Genomic DNA, 16,182 nt, shown 5'->3' with positions numbered 1-16,182 from the left:
GGCGCTATAAAAAAAAAAAAAATTTTAAAAAGGAACACTGCCGCACAGTAGAACTACAAAGATTACTACATGAGAGATGAAGCAGGCTGATTTTCTGCTGGAGTAAATAAAGTGACTCATCTGTGTAATCGTGTCTATAGCGAGACGACATTAGTTTCATGACCATGAAAATTGCTAATGAGGAATAAGTAACTGGCCACGAGTTGACTGTCCTTTACTGGAAAAAGGGGGTGGGTGGGGAACCCTGAGTGACACAATTATGAAAACAAAAACGTTATATAAGCGTTTACATTTTTCTTTTAACAACCACTTCTGTCACAGACAAATCAATTGACCATCCGATGTAGACCACGAAGAAAAACACTTCTTTTCAATTCATTTATTTATTATTGTGAACATCTATAAACAGGAATCAAATGAGGGGGAAATGTCCCGAAAAAAGTTGGAGGGCATTTTTAATTTGAAGAACTTCTCAAGTGCGTGTGTGTGTGTGTCTGCGTTTGTGTGAGCGGTCATAGTCCCTCAGTAGTGTGATTGACGCCTTTTTCCCTTTTCTTCAAACCACGCTGAGCTTTTTCCGTGCTTGCTCCACTTCTTGAGCTTTGCGTTGCTTTGCGTTGTCTGCTATGAGGCCAAGCGAGCTTTGTACCATTCCACAAACTCGTCTAGAAGCACCGGCCCTGTGGAATGGGACAAGACAGTTGAATTCAAATTCGGCATAAATGTCCGCATTTAAAAAAAATAAAATGTTTTTTTTGCTCAACTTAAAATAAATAAATAAAATCGATTGATATTTCTGTGTTGGCGTGTATGAGAGAACATGGAAAGGTTTGGATTGATGTGCACAAAATTTTGCGTTCTCTGGCAGAATTATTCTGGCAATTTTTGGAAAATATGACGCCAATGTATTTTTATAAATGCTGTTTTGTTTAATGATTGTGCTGTTCTGAAATGCATTATAGTTTAATTTGACTTAAAAATAAGAAAAAACATTTGTGATCAGGTAAAACACATTTTAACAAACGGTACATATCTGGCAAATTATGCATGACCACAACTGTATGTCAAAGTACAATATTGAAACAAATCGAAATCTTTAATTTAGCTATTTTTAACTTACATATTAAAAATATGTAATTTTTTGTGTATATTAAAAAAAAAAAAAAAAAAAAAAAAAAACAACAACATAATATTCAGGAAATGCTTGTTAAATCATTAAAAAAAAAATTAAAATGCAGATATGCAGGTATTAATTGAGTACAAAATAATGTAGCTAAATAATGTAACCTATAAGATTATTTAAAAAATTATATATGAATAAAACTAATGTATACATGCTTAATCTTTATTTAATTTATTTCCGTCAATTGCTGGGATTAATAAAGAATACTGTCCCTATCAAACTTCATGTCATGTTGATAGCTCAAAATAGTACGTTACTGAATAAGACAACCAAAATTTAAAAAATAGATATTTAAATAGATATGACTAAAAACCAAAGGTGAAATATGCAATGAAAAATGTTCTGCTTGAAATAACAGCAGGAGAAGACAACTTAGCGCGTGACTAAGTAGACCTTGACGAGCTGTCAAACAATAAATCCTTAACACCATTTCATTTCAAATAAAAATAGCATAATCAACCATGATAATAAGTTCAAACTCTTCAGCGTACTTTTCCCCGCTCGTTTCTAAAAACACGGCACATCCGTGGAAAGACTCACAAGCTCCGTCTTCGTCGTAGTTTGTCAGGTCCGTGCGGATGGTTCTGCTGAACTCCAACACATTGTACCACTGGTCCTTGTTCACGCCTTTATATTTGGACTGCTGTTAAACACACACACACGCGCATCAACTTCATGAACGACACCCACATGGGGGAGAACCGACTTACCTCCAAAAACTGGAAGAAGGCGGGGGAGAGAGGCCACGTTCTGCCCAGAAGCAGGGTCAGCATGCATTTGGCCGTGTCCATGTCCAGATTCCTCTGATCTTTATCCTGAATGTAGACCACGCGTGACAACGCAGGCCAAGTTGAAGAAACACCACAAGCAACGCATTACAATGTGAAGACGACGGTTTTGACAAAAAAAAAAAACAACCGTCAACTCACCCTGGCGAAGTCAAAGGAGTATCTGTAGATGCTTTTGAAGACGGAGGCGTCTCTGAGCTCATCGCGCAGGTAATCCAGTTTGCTTCGTAAGCCCTCCGTGCACACACACCTGCACAACAAATACATCAAATAATGAAAGTGAATTATAAACTGCTCACAGGATGTTGGCATTTCCGGATGAAAATGCACTAAAAGTGATTCTGAGTGTAATGCCAATGGTACAAGGGCTCCCTCTAGTGGTGAGCAAAATCACAACTAAATGTCCAAATGCATATTGGCTTACAGTACATGTAAGGGGCCGGCACTAGGGCTCCCTCTAGTGGTGAGCAAAATCACTGAACTAAATGTCCAGATGCATATTGGCTTACAGTACATGTTGTTGACTACAGTTCTGTTGGATTTAACTTTTACGTAAAATACATTTGCATTTCATCTTTTAGAAAAGTTTGTTTTCAAACATTTCTTTAGGTTTTCTTTAATTAAATCATTTAGTACAGTTTTTCCCCGATATGTAAGCTAAGTGTTGTTGTTCAAACTGAGCATAATATTACAGTAGCTTGCAATTTGGGCTGCAACTAACACGATTAATCGATAAATCGGATTTAAATAACGTTTTCAGTTCCATCCCTTTGTTCAAAAGCATGACGCCATTTCAAACAAATTATTATTCAGTAACTGGTTTGGTCAGAAAATAGGCACAAATGTTGATTGTTTTCTCAAGTAAAAGCAAGTTTTAGTTGATAACACTGGTCAAGATTTGTTTTTTTTTTTTTTTTTTTTTAAAAGACTTTTCGAGATTTTGTTTGTTTTTTTGCTGATTCTGAATCTGCCCTCATTTTTTTCTGCTGCACATCAGGTTTTCATAATAATGATAATAATAATATATGTGATATAGTAATTAATTTAGTCATATTTATGAATTAAGAGTTAGGTTCAGCAACTGGTGGCTTATTCTTCTGAAACTAAACAGCATGGTAAAATCAGTTTTGGGCAAGCTTTTTTTTAGGTCAAACAAATGACTGAATAGAAATAAATAGAAAACCCACTGATCTCGTCATGACTTCAAAGTTCTCCTACGAGCCTTACTGTAAGGTTGTCATTCCCCTGAGCCACTCGTCCTTGGTGAAGAAACCCATATTGTCCGCTTCCAGGTGCCAGGCTAACACCAGCATGACGATCTGCGACACAGATGCGACACGTCTGCCGATGCGTTGCGCCGGCCCGCATCGAGACCAGGCACATGCGCGGGGCAGTGGACTCACGTTCTCAGGCTCGACGCCAATGTCCTCGCAGAACTTCTCCATGGCCTCGGGGCCGACAACCTCATCCCGGCCAGCGTACTCGTAGAACCAGGCCAGGCACTTTTTGCGAGAAAAGGGCTTGTTGGCGCTGGCGGATTTGGGGGCGGAGATGTGCCTTCTGGTGAAGAAGAAAATATTTTCATCGCTGCAGGGGTCCCATTTAAGCACCTTTCAATATTATTTAATGTAGTGTTTATCAACCTTTTATGGAGACAAGGCACGTCACCCCAAAAATAAATAATGAAATAAAAATAAAATGGCTTTTTGTACGGTTAGTTATCAGATGGTAAGAATTAGCAGGGAGGTTAAATCAAGTGGGATGAAAATAGAGCGTCATCATTGTGGTGAGCTCGGTTTGTGCACACTTTGTTTACGTTGTGATTTTATGCTTGAGTTGATGATCATCTGGATCAAGGAGCTTTCTTTTATTCTTCACGGGCATCACTGAACGTTCAAGGGGCTTCACTAGCTGGACTGTAAACACAAAAGGGTGTGCAGAAACCCATTACTCATGGAGATTTACCAGACATTTCATTTGGTACACCTGCACCGTACTGGATCTCTAGTATGTCCATAGTGCGTACAAATGTGTTTAGGATCATATATGGATGATGGGAGGACTTACCTCTGCACTTGTGGTTGCCTTGTCCATTCAAATAGACTATTCTAGACTAAAATATCAACACTTAATCAGGTGAAAACTTCTTCAGTCCAGGGCGAGGAATAACGTGGTACCAAATAGTTCTAAATCTTCTGATCGAGTCGCTGTTCCCGTCAGTTTGTGGATATTTCTGTGAGAAGACAAATTACGTATTTAACAAATTGTTCTTGGCCAGGAACTGCGGGATGCTCGGGGCAACGTCATGGTGAAGCAGTCGGTAGTTGTCATGCCTCAACTCTCGCCTCTTCTCGCGCACCGAACGAAGCAAACGCCTCAGGACCGTTGGAATACAATTTTTTGTGACACGCGTCCTTATATGTTAAATATGTGAACAATATGCCTTTACCTCCACCGACGGATTAGTTTATGCATGTTGAATAAATTAGAGATGAATAACGCGAGTTCTCATAAATGAACTTAATTCACTTCGGCTCCCAAGTCTGCTGATTGTCTTAACATGTTGCATAAGACAGATGACAGCGACATCAGACAACCTTCCTGTGCTTAAGGGTCCAAAACCATCTTAACTACGAGAGCAACTTGCTGTTGTTGTAGTAATGACGCACAAATGGATTGTCTGTGCTGTTAAGCGACTTTTTCGTCCAGCTAGCAGAGCTTCCACTTAGCTCGAGGCTAATTTGTCAACACATGCGCGAAATATTGGAAGACTCCATCTGGGATAGTTTGTATGACACAAAACGTGTCTGGTATATTTTGCTAATGCTGTCACTTTTAAGCGTCACGCTCCAATAAATACTTACTTGTTTCAGTGGTACTTTTTTTAGTAGAAAAAGAAGAAAATTACCACACCGGTAAAAGAATGATGTTTCCTTTCAGGGGAGCGGACGATACCACTACTCTTATAGAGGTGGCGAGGCAAATAAATATTTCAATTTCGATAAAGCTTTTCTTTTCAAGCGCGTATTTAGGCAAAACGCGGTGATATATTGGACTTTATATTGTTCGAAAGTAAATACAATTGTCGTTAACAGATGAGAAGCACGAGAGGGAATACTTGATGTGCTTTTCACACCCCTCCGTCCGTGCAATTCAAAAAAGGTAATTCGTGTTTTTTTTCTTCTAAAAGGTGGAATGATTTATTTTGGCAGGCACGTAACGTGTGTCGATTATTGTATAGGATGGTGCTTATGTTAATATCATACTATCCATTGTATTTTACACGCAGGCAGTACAAATTGATGTCCAAAGGAAGGAGGAGCAAGTACGCCATTGAACCAATTATCTCTGCTGATATTCAAAAAAGGTAAATATTAACGTACGCTATTATAGGTTAACCAGTCTTCAAAAATTGTACGTCACACATTTTCACACAAGATGGCGCTGACGGATAGGCGATGCAACAGATGCAACATTAATAATACTTGTTTTTTTTTTTAAGTACAATAATAATGTCGGTTAATAATGTACAATTATGTAGCACTTTTCTTAACAACACCTAATTGGTGAGTTTGAGCAAGAGTGTCGCTCTAAACACACAGCCAGGTCTAGATGTATTGCATAGGATTTATCCTATATGTTTATATTAAAACAGACAGTTACCATAAGATTCAAATCCAGGGTGTCCATTTTAAGGTGTTTCACTGAAATATGGAATTAACCGTTTTGGGATGACAGCCATTTTACGTATCTCTATTTTCAGGGGGTTCAACGTCAAGATTTATTTATATAACACATTTAAAATCCATTCAACACTGTCCAAAGCGCTGCACATATTAAAAGATAACACTATGAAAAAAAGAACAATAGAATAAAAAAATAATTAAAAAATAAACAATAAGATGCAAACATCCAGCTCAGCTCGTGTGAAAACAGGTTTATGAATATTTGGACAAAGGAATATGGTTGTAAATAAGACAAATTCTTCTGGGTTAAGCGAAATGAACTGTTCTTGTCTTGAGAGGCTCTCGTGCACGGGGTCACCAACATGGTGCCAGGTAGCCTTAAAGGACAACAGGAGTAGCCAGTATGTTGTATAAGTGATCATTTCAAAGGGTTAGTTTCCTACTATTTTAAATCATTATTTACAATCATTTTATTGTATAATTATAAATATCCTATCCATCCGTCCATTTTCTCTGCAGCTTATGCTCATTAGGGTCAAGACGTTAATGATTAATAACATAATTGAATGTAATGATAGTTTTGCACTAATCTGTGCTCAAGAAGTAGTTCTCCATTTCAAAAAGGTGGGTGACCCCCCCACTCTAGTGTGTATGCGCATGTCAAGACTAAAGGTTTGAGCTCTTATTACTTTTCATTCTTGGCTGGGGACTTGCTTCAATAGCCCTTATTTTCCCCTATAGGCTCTACAGGAAATGACAACTTGTGGGCAATACAAAGTAATTACGTTTTCCTGGGTGGGCAGAGGAGGAATGTTATTGTATTAATAATGTATAGAGTGCAGGGAGGCCACACAAATGCAAGACGCCACAGATTCCTCCCCTGTTTTATCATCTATTTTTAAATCCCAGCGATCACAGAACATGTTGTTGGCACAGGTGGAAACAACGCGGAGCGGGATGGAGAACCGACTGCGGATACTTTGGGGGTTCTAAGGAAAAAGCCGAGCGCGGGAAGAGATCTGGAACGCTCCCCGGAATCACTTGACAAACTACTTCAACACAGCCAGCATAGCCAACAAAAGTCTTTCCAAGTCATCCCGGGATTGGCTGGAGTGTGTTGTCAATTTAGGCTAGCCTCTGAACACGGCATTATAGAGAATCACTTCTGTTCCTGTCCATCTGGCAGAGAATTTATCAGCAAGCTGGGCAAAGAGAAACAGTGTTTCCTTACAAGAAACTTCACAAGGGCTCTTTCAGAGAGCTAAGTGTTCCCATGGTCGAGGAGGATGCAATTTCAACAATGACTGAAGTAATATTCAAAGCATCCGGGCTCTATAAAAAGACATTGACGAGGGTGAGTCACAAAGGCAGCCGAGCAGCCCATTTTAATCTAGTTTATTGCCATGTGTCAAAAAAGACAAAGCTCAGCTGACAGCGGATGATGATGACTTGTCAAAGAACAAAAGCGATGATGGCATACCTTAAGCATGCAAAATTTGACCGAGCGCTAGACGGCGTTTGAAAAGACAGGTGCTTTAAAGAGGAGTAAAGGTAATCCATTTATCCTTGTCAAGGGGTCCGAGGTGAGCCGGGGCCTGTCCCAGAAGACTTTGGGCAAGAGATGGGGTTCACCCTGGACTGGTCTCCAGTCAATAGCAGGGCAAATGTCGAAAAGTCACATTCACACCTATGGATAGTTTACGGTCTTTAATGGATCTACTTATAAGTATATATCGTCGCTGTCCTGTTAAAAACACTTATGTCCAATTTTGGATTTTTTTAATAAATTTTCACAGTAATGCAATGTCTCAAGATACGAGCGCTGTATATTGGCAGTGAATTCCGTTCACGTTACAGCGAGCAGTAGCTTGGCAGAGAGTGAACAATTCCCACTCCCAGTTGAAATCTACTGTCAAACTAAACATCAAACAAAGTGACTTACGCATTGTGTATTTAAAACAACTGTTGGATTCAGCTTCTGCCATTGGCTCAAATGGATTCATGGCATTGCCATTCAATTCAGTTGGGAAAGGTCATTTGAGTATTTTGAGTTTGGAGCGGAACAAATGAAACTAGTATCTCAAGGTGTCACGGTGCGAATGTCCGATGCAGGTATAGTCCAATGACTCACATTTGTAGGTAACTATGAGAAGAATTCCGTGCGTAAAAATCGCAAAAAAGGAAAACAGAGATAAGACGAGACAATGTGGCCTTGAAGATAACAAGCGATATGATGTGATACAGGAAAGATACGACAAGATATAATATGAAAGGATAACGATATGATTTGATGAAAGAAGGTGAGATTCGCTGCAATCGTACACAGAAGATATGATCCCGTATAGATACAATTTGACGTGAACAAGATAAGACGACTCATACGAGAGCATTCAACGCGCTACTCTTCTCTCTCTCTTCCTTTCTTCCTCGCTTCCTTCCATCTCCCCTATTTATTAATCATGCATCCCTACATCCTTCATTTCTTCAATTAAATATGTTTGTCTACCCCCTTCCTTCCCTCCTATCTTCCTGCCAGCCAGGGGCGGAGCCGTGGGTGGGGCTGGGTGTGCACGGGACCACCCAGATTGACAGACTGCCCACCCAGTGAGATTCATGAAAAAAAATACATATTTTAAAATTATTACTAAATTATTTTTTAATTTGCATTTTTTAAAATTGAAAATAAATAAATAAATAAATAATTTAAAAAAAGTATATATATAAACAAAATCCGCGGCGTACACTATATTCCTACCTTGGGGCCCCCTAAACTCGCGTGAGTTTTATATTGTCCCACCACCAGGGGGCGCGGTTTCCCAACTCTCCTCCTTCTCTTCTTACCAGGACAAGGGGAGTTCTTACCGCCCTCCCTCCCCGCTCCTCCCTCCACCCTGGGCGGCAGCAGCAGCTCCCTTCCTCCCGCACCGCGGCAGGACCGTCTGTTGAGCTGGTGAAGGCAGCGTCACGTTTCCTTTTGTGCATCCTCCGCGCGTCCACCTGTGCCCGCGGCCGGCGCTCATGGAGCACATCCACACACCCTACATGGAGTAATAATAACCAACACTGGACTTCCATCTTTGCTTTTGTGTGTGTGTGCGTGTGTGTGCGCGCGTGTGTGTGTTAACGCCTCCTCATTTCGCCGGGGATGTAAAGTTTGGATAATGGCTCCGCTCGGCATCCTGGATTGCTAACATTCTCAGCGTCGAACTCTATCCGTCAGAAGTGGACAAAAATATGGACTAATTTTTTTACTTTGAAAACATACATTCACCATGGGATTGTTACAGCTATTTCTGGTTGTCTGCATATTCTGCGCTTGCTCAGGTAAGGACATTGCCATCGATCATCCATCCATGTTGCCTCGCATGATTAATTCATATGTTGTTTGCTTTTATGCGTTTGTCAAGCAAAACCTCTCAGAATCACCACATCCACCTCCCACCATTAACAACGACCGTTTGTATTTCTGTAAATTAGTGCAAGGTTTTGGGGTCGACCCAGCTCTGCGCATCGGCGTGTTGGATGAACTCATGGCCGGAGATGGATTTGATGGAGTTACTCAGGTCCAAGGCTTCCATAGAGAATCAAAAGCGTTCCACTTCCAAGGTATGGCAACTCCACAAACTGCTTTTTGAATCATCGCTGCCCTTTATTCACTTTGTCATACTGTCACGCCCCAGTATGTGGTTTATTTACAGTTTTGGAAGGATGTTTGTGTTGTGATGAACGTGCATTACACCCCCCCCCCCCCCCCCGTTTCTACCGGTGTGATGCTGTGACGTGTGTGTGCTGTCCAAACAGCCGCTGAGATATGTGTTGTCTATCACTCGCATACATTTTATAAGTCAATGGCAGTGCTTTGACTGGAGTTGTCAAGTACAGCACCAAATACTTTCCAAACACTCAGAGAAAGTGGACCTCCAACAAGGCTTAAAGCGGAAGTCAACCCAAACATTTTTTTTTCTATGCAAGCCCACTAGTTGAAACAAAGCATTCTGATAAATATTGCGTTTGTGGAATAGGAGTTAATCCACTCGTTTTTAGCCATCTCCGGGGGCGGCCATTTTGTCACTTCTGTCGACTGAAAATGACATCACAATTGCTCAGGGCTCAGGTAACGGCGGTTGACCTGTTTTCTGAATCTGAGCCGTGATTGGCCGTTACCAGAGCCCCGAACCGTTGTGATGTCATTTTCAGTCGACAGAAGTGACAAAATGGCCGCCCCCTGAGATGGCTAAAAACGGGTGGATTTTGCTGCTTGCACCTGTAACTCATATTCCACAAACGCAATATTCATTAGAATGCCGTGTTTCAACTAGTGGGCCTGCTGGGAACATATTCTAGAAAAAAAATGTGTTTGGGTTGATTGTTATAAACAATCATATGTCACATGAAGGTATGATGGAGGCTGTGATCACTTCCTTTTTGACAGATGGTGAATTCAGTATTTCTTAACAAAAGAAGTCCAGCGTGCATGCTTCAAACTGTTCGGTGCCACCCCGGATGAAGTTTACTGTCAAAAACATACAAATAAGCACACGTTAGACAGACAATATAAGAGTCCCTAGGCATACTACAGCAGAACTGAGTCAGTTGTGAAACTCTTCTTTGTGTATGGCTGTATATCGGCGTTGCACTGCCCCCAGGTGGCCAGGGCGTGCACACCAGGAGGAGCACAATGTGGGGTTTCGGAACGGATTACTTGCATTTTCGTTCATTTCAATGGGTAAAGATGATTTCAGACACCAGTGTTTTGAGTTACAAGCATGATCACGGAATGAATGAATCTAAAGTCAAGGCGCAACTGAACACTCTCTCGTTTGATATGCTTTCCCTTTTGCTTTGGTCCCATCAGTCATAAGTGTGGCGCCTATCCCAGCTGACCACACGATCATCTTTCTCTTCTCCCGTTGTTGGCGGCAGCAAAATCCAGCCATCTCAGGGGGCGGCCATTTTGTCACTTCTGTTGACTGAAAATGACTGAGCCCTGAGCAACTGTGATGTCATTTTTAGTTGACAGCAAGTGGCAAAATGGCCGCCCCCCTGAGATGTATAAAAGCGGGTGGATTTTGCTGCTTAACTCATATTCCACAAACTCAATAATAATCAGGATGCCATGTTTACATTAGCGGGCATGTATAGAATATGTTCTTAAAAATGTTTGGGTTGACTTCTTCTTGAAGGACAAAACTTGGACTTGCTGGAAAATCAGGCTTTTAGAAAATATCCAATACGGATCCAGACTCCCCAGCCAGATGATTTTGGTAACATATGAGTGTTTTTTCTTTGTTGTGTTTTGTTGTGTAGCTTTGGTTTTTGCTTTGGATTCAAATGCAAATCAGGATTGGCCGACCTTGCTTTTTCTTCATTATGACATCATCATTTTGTGCATCGAATGGTAACATCCCTGGAAGGCCGGCGTCATCCATCGTTAAAACAAATCCAGGTGATGAAAAAAAAAAAAAAAAATGTTGACAGGACGCACAGAGAACGAGAGCATTACGAGAGTCGTCGTGAGAAGGAAAAAGCTATCTGTCAGAAAAAGCAGCAACAGAAAAGAAAAATGCGCCTTTTTTTTTTTTTTTTAGGCTTTTGGAGCCGTGCCGACGTTCGCTAGAAAGATGTCCCCGCAGACGGCTTCGAGTGAGAATGTTTTATTTTTTTTTTCGGGACAGTCATTTTGTCTGCCGTCTTCCTTCCTACCCGGCTGATATCTTGTAATCTAATCAAGCGAGCGGGCCCAGACGTTTCTGTGAAGGCGGCCCGTTTGATGTCCTCTTTGGGGACGGCAAAACAGTCATCACAAGTGCTCAATTCATGCAGGTTGCGCGCGTGGGGAAGTGGGGGCTAGGGGGGGTCAAAGATGGCTGCTGCTATCCCTTAATACACTTTAAAAAAAAAAAATCTTCCTAATTTATTCTCATTTTCTATGCTTGTCCTCAGCCTCAGTAAGCACACGCCCAGACATGAGAAGGTGGCGTTTATTTATGGCAGACATTCGGGATGTCTGCGTTTAGTTGAATGGTGCGGGGGGAAGGGAGGGGAGGGGAGGGGCGGGTGGGGGGTGGGGTTGCGTCTGTGTTTGGGATGGAAATAGACGCGGCGAGCAAACGAGCGAGCGGGACGGGGACGTGAAGGTGGAAGAAAGCAGGAGAGAAAGGGATGGGAGAGGAAGCCCCCCCGTCTGGCAGCTGTGCTGATTCAACATGTATAGATGTTCGAGACGGGCGGGCGGGTGGTCGTCCTGGGGGGGGGGGGGGGGGGGGCGGCCGGCCGGCACCGGCAGACAGGCCCGCGGTGACATTCCCGCGCTCGTTAGATTGCAGGCACAACATTTCCATGGCCTGGCCCTGTGACGCCTGCCTGCTGCCTGCCCGGAGGGAAGGCTGATATCTCGGTCTCCTGGCTGGAGGCAGGAAGAAGTAAAGAGAGGACATACGGTACAATATAGCGCTGGCGTCGGGCCAAAAACTCATAAGTCACATTTTGGTGGATTTCATCTTTTATTTTTCAAAAATGTATACTGTTGCTCAGTCTACACGCGTGGGTGTTTGTTTTTACACATTGACCGATTCAAAGTGTTGAAAATGCTCACTTTCACGACGCAATGCTAATGGTTGATAGATTGTCCTTTTTGGGGTGTTCTGGAAAGTGACTATTTTGGGGGCATAAGGTTTTCCAGTGATATGCTACATTTTCTGGGGTCCTTTTACTCAACTGCAGAGAGTACACGGTGTCTATTAGCTGGCGCCTACACCCTGAGTGACCACTTGATCAATTTAAAAAAAAAAAAAAAAACGTTTTAAGTTGTAATATCACTACTCACCAATAGATGGCAGTGGATTTGGAATGACATGCAGGACAAGCGCAGTACCCGAATCATTAAAAAAGTGAGTGAGTTTATTTTTGTGAAAAAAAAGTGCTTAATATTGGGTTGCTGTTCAGTAGTTTTGTGCCGTTCTATGCATGAGAGCCCTTATGTCTCACAGTGTTGTCCATATTTAAAATGGCATATTTATCATTTATCTGGTAAGGAAGTGTGTCACCCCACAGTAACATGGATGAAAAAAAAATGTAGCCTCTATCCCCTTAGTTACCCATCCCTGAGTTAACGTGTTATTGTGTGTGGGGGTGCTACGGTAGGTGTTCCAATTGAGTTTTATTCCACTCATGCGGATGAAGCACCTGGCGAATAATTAGGTCACAGCATTTGTGAGAGCTGAGTGACAAAATCGAACGCCTTTATTCAGTTAGGGAGGGAGAGTATCGGGTGCTTATCCGGGGTAAGTCTTTATTGGTCTGACAGGGGATGTCCCATTTGAGTTTCATGTGGATGAGGTACCCTACAATTAATCGGGGGCATTTCATGTTTTAGCGCTTGCTTACACGATTCTGTGTATTTAGATCTACTATCAGGTGTTTGTTTGGGGTAAGGCACTTAATAAAGAGGAAGTAGGCGTCGTGTTTCCGTCGATTTGCGTGTGCTAGGTGGCTTTAAAACGGCTATTCTGATTAACGTAATGTCATATATAAACGGCAAATTGGAATAGATCACATCACGCGTCAACAGTCGACCAGAGATCTTCAATCGGAATTTCAATCAGAATGACAAGTAAACTGTTTCAAACTGCTACTGTTTTATTCTTTCCATTGTTTGGCTTTTATACCGTATATTTCTATTAGGGATGTGCATCCCTCCACAAAAGACGATTCGATACGGTTTTCGATATGTTAGGTGCGAAACGATTCAAGGGCGGTTCGATTTGTAAGTGGAACGATTCGACTCTGTGAGATTACGATTCGACTCGATATAGTATGGCTCAGTTCGATAGTGTATGATGCAATTACTCCTTTGTTGTTATTCTACACACCTTCGAATGAATTTGTCGGTACTTTAAATGTGCCAATTCCGAAGATATATCCCTCCGATAAAAGACGATTAGATACTTACCTCGATACAGTGGAACGGTTCAATTCGACGCACTGGCACTTTTTCAATCAAAATCAATCAATAAAAAAACAACGGCTTTCTGGTTCAAACCGTTTTTTTTTTTGTTGCACCGCTGATTTCTACGAAATAGAATATTATCGATCCGGGGACCGGGGTGGGCGGGGGACGCACGCCCCTGCTGATGCTTTCTCAAGCAGCTGTCTGTGCAACAGTGCAGAGCCGGACCTCGGGGATGGGCGTCATGGAGAAAGCCCTCAGGCTACACAAGCCGCCGCCCCCTTGCCCCGGCGCTAGGTGATGCAAAATTATCCCGACATTAGCGCCCCTACCCCCCCCGCCCCACACGCCATTTAGTATCGAGGTTGTGGAAAAAGCACGGGAGCCACACCCAGCGGCGGCTCCCCTCCCCCCACAGTCCACATTATTATTAACTCGGCTCCGGCTTCAAGCGCGCGGACCGAACTCATTCAAGGTGCAAACATCACAAGAGCATCCTTTCTGCTGTTGTCAAGGCGCCTCTGTAGTTGCATCTCCAAGTGTGTGCGAGTGCGTGAGTGTGCGTCCCTGACGGCGTTCACTCTGAAGTGCTGCGGAAGGGAAGAGACAAATTTATAATAAAACAGCCCAGTGTGTGCGCGCGTGTGTGTGTTTTGCAAACGCTCCATTCTTCCGCTCCTGTGAGGAAGACATTCAATGTTGTTTGGAAAGGATAATTCGATAGGAATGTTGTGGTGTTGTTGTTTTTTTTTTGAGACAGGCAGCTATTAGTAGGATAGCATGTTTGCTATCCTATTAATAGATATATGATGATGTGGGCTACGGAGAAAAATAATGAAAGTGGGAGATACCGGTAATTTTGGTCTTTTTGTTTGTACGCTTTGAAAGGGCTGTGTGATGTCCTCTGTGTTGCAGCAGGTCCACATTGCCACTTTCCTCATGGTTTTTAATTGTTTTGGAAATGAGCCACAGCTAAAATAGAGCACCAAGTGGCCATTTTTGCCGGGTTCCAATATATTTAGTTGTCTGCCTTGCTCAATTCCCAAATGCAAACAGTCAAACTTTTACAAAAAAAAAAAAAAGATCAAAAGTAGGAAGGCAGAGTGAAAATAATTCGCTGCAATTTGATCACATTTGTTTTTTTTTCTCCCGAGCTGCATCGTGTCAAACCAAATCATCCTTTCCAGCCATTTTTTTTTAGCACTTGTGCTCGTTGGGGTTTCAGATGAGCTACGCTGCGGGCTGGTTGCCAGCCAATCGCACGGCACATCTAGACAAACACGCATTCCCACTCATATTTATTGCTATGGGTAATGAAAACTTTAAAACACACATAAACGCAATGTGTAAAGTCACGCGGGAGCTGCTGTCAGCCACAGCTCACGCCCAGACACTCACACGCAGACTCACAAATGTTATAAGCCACACCACTAGGCTCAGCCTCTTAAAGAGTTTTCTACACATTTCATTCTTTCGATTGATTCTGTGTTGAAATATTTTTTACACTGGTACGTTTATTGGTGTTTTAAACAGCTGTTTTTTGGTGTAAGGGCTCTTTTAGAGGTGCAACAATCAATTGATTAAAAAACAACTAATTGATTATGAAATTATGAAATCAACAAATATTTTGATAGTCTCTTAGAGACCTTGTTTGGATAAAAATGTTTACATCCTCAGTCAGTCTCTTAATAAATATTCACAGATTTCTGTATTCTTCCATGAAAGGAGACTGATTATCTTTGTGAATAATCAAAAGAAGCCATTTGCAAACGTCTGCTTTTACTTTGGAAAACAATACCTTTTTTTTTTTTTTTTTTTTTAGGGGGACATTTTAAGGATCAAACCAGTAACTGAATCGTAATCAATTTATGTTTGTGCATTTTATGTACTTTCAATTCAAAATAATGTCCTGTTTTTGAATAAAGGGACGGAAAATAATTAACTACAGTAATAATGATTAGTTTATGTTTTTTAAAATCCAATCCATCGATTAATTGAACAAATAATTGTCCGATTGATTGACTATGAAAATAATCGTTAGTTGTAGCCCTAGTCTCTTTACATCACAGATTTTACCTGTAGCGTGTGGGTCTGGAATGTACACTGAAAAAGGTTTTTGTCTAATTTACTCAATTTCTTGGGTGAAATACAATCACCTGGATCCAGATAAAATTTTTAAGTGGTTAAAGGGGAAGTCAAACCAAACGTGTTGTTCTATGCAGGCCCACTAGTTGAAACAAGGCAAGCAGCAAAAAAGGTTTTCAGCTATCTCTGGGGGCGGCCATTTTGTCACTTCTGTCGACGGAAAATGACATCACAACTGCTCAGGGGCTCAGGTAACAACCAATCACGGCTCAACTTCAGAAAACAGGTGAGCCGTGATTGGTCGTTACCTGAGCAACGGTGATGTCATTTTCAGTCGACAGAAGTGACAAAATGGCCGCCCGCAGAGAGGGCTAAAAACGAGTGGATTAACACTTACTCCACAAACGCAATATTTAATCAGAATGCTCCGTTTCAACTCCGTGGGCCTGCTGGGAACATATTCTTAAAAAATGTTTGGGTTGACTTCCCTTT

The 16,182-nt window shown here is 41.7% G+C and overlaps 2 protein-coding genes across 4 annotated transcripts in view; one reads left to right on the top strand and one right to left on the bottom strand.

Annotated features, from left to right (window-relative positions):
* Positions 1-364: 364 nt before the first annotated feature.
* Positions 365-4,985, bottom strand: LOC147149081 (DCN1-like protein 5). 3 transcript variants are annotated; one of them, XM_086028451.1, is made up of 9 exons: positions 4,836-4,985; positions 4,039-4,204; positions 3,788-3,887; positions 3,375-3,531; positions 3,199-3,290; positions 2,113-2,221; positions 1,894-1,998; positions 1,724-1,826; positions 365-680 (listed from the first exon to the last, which is right to left on the bottom strand). In XM_086028451.1, exons 3-9 carry the CDS (start codon positions 3,853-3,855, stop codon positions 625-627), a joined length of 690 nt encoding a protein of 229 aa, XP_085884577.1. In that variant the 5' UTR covers positions 3,856-3,887; positions 4,039-4,204; positions 4,836-4,985; the 3' UTR covers positions 365-624. The 3 variants fall into 3 exon arrangements, with proteins under 3 accessions (XP_085884577.1, XP_085884579.1, XP_085884580.1); XM_086028453.1 differs by having other exon boundaries at positions 3,375-3,528; XM_086028454.1 differs by lacking the exon at positions 3,199-3,290 and having other exon boundaries at positions 3,779-3,887.
* Positions 4,986-8,531: 3,546 nt separating this feature from the next.
* The window catches only part of nell2a (neural EGFL like 2a), an 88,042-nt gene continuing 80,391 nt past the window's right edge, over positions 8,532-16,182 (top strand). The window contains exons 1-2 of the mRNA XM_086028450.1: positions 8,532-8,981; positions 9,135-9,263. Of these exons, the coding sequence (XP_085884576.1) occupies positions 8,930-8,981; positions 9,135-9,263 (181 nt within the window). The 5' untranslated portion in view covers positions 8,532-8,929. The remainder of the gene's footprint in view (positions 8,982-9,134; positions 9,264-16,182) is intronic.

Source organism: Filicampus tigris, chromosome 4, assembly GCF_054856515.1.
Source record: "Filicampus tigris isolate MCC_2025a chromosome 4, RoL_Ftig_1.0, whole genome shotgun sequence".
Classification (NCBI taxonomy): Eukaryota; Metazoa; Chordata; class Actinopteri; order Syngnathiformes; family Syngnathidae; genus Filicampus; species Filicampus tigris.
This window is presented reverse-complemented; position numbering and strand designations above follow the sequence as displayed.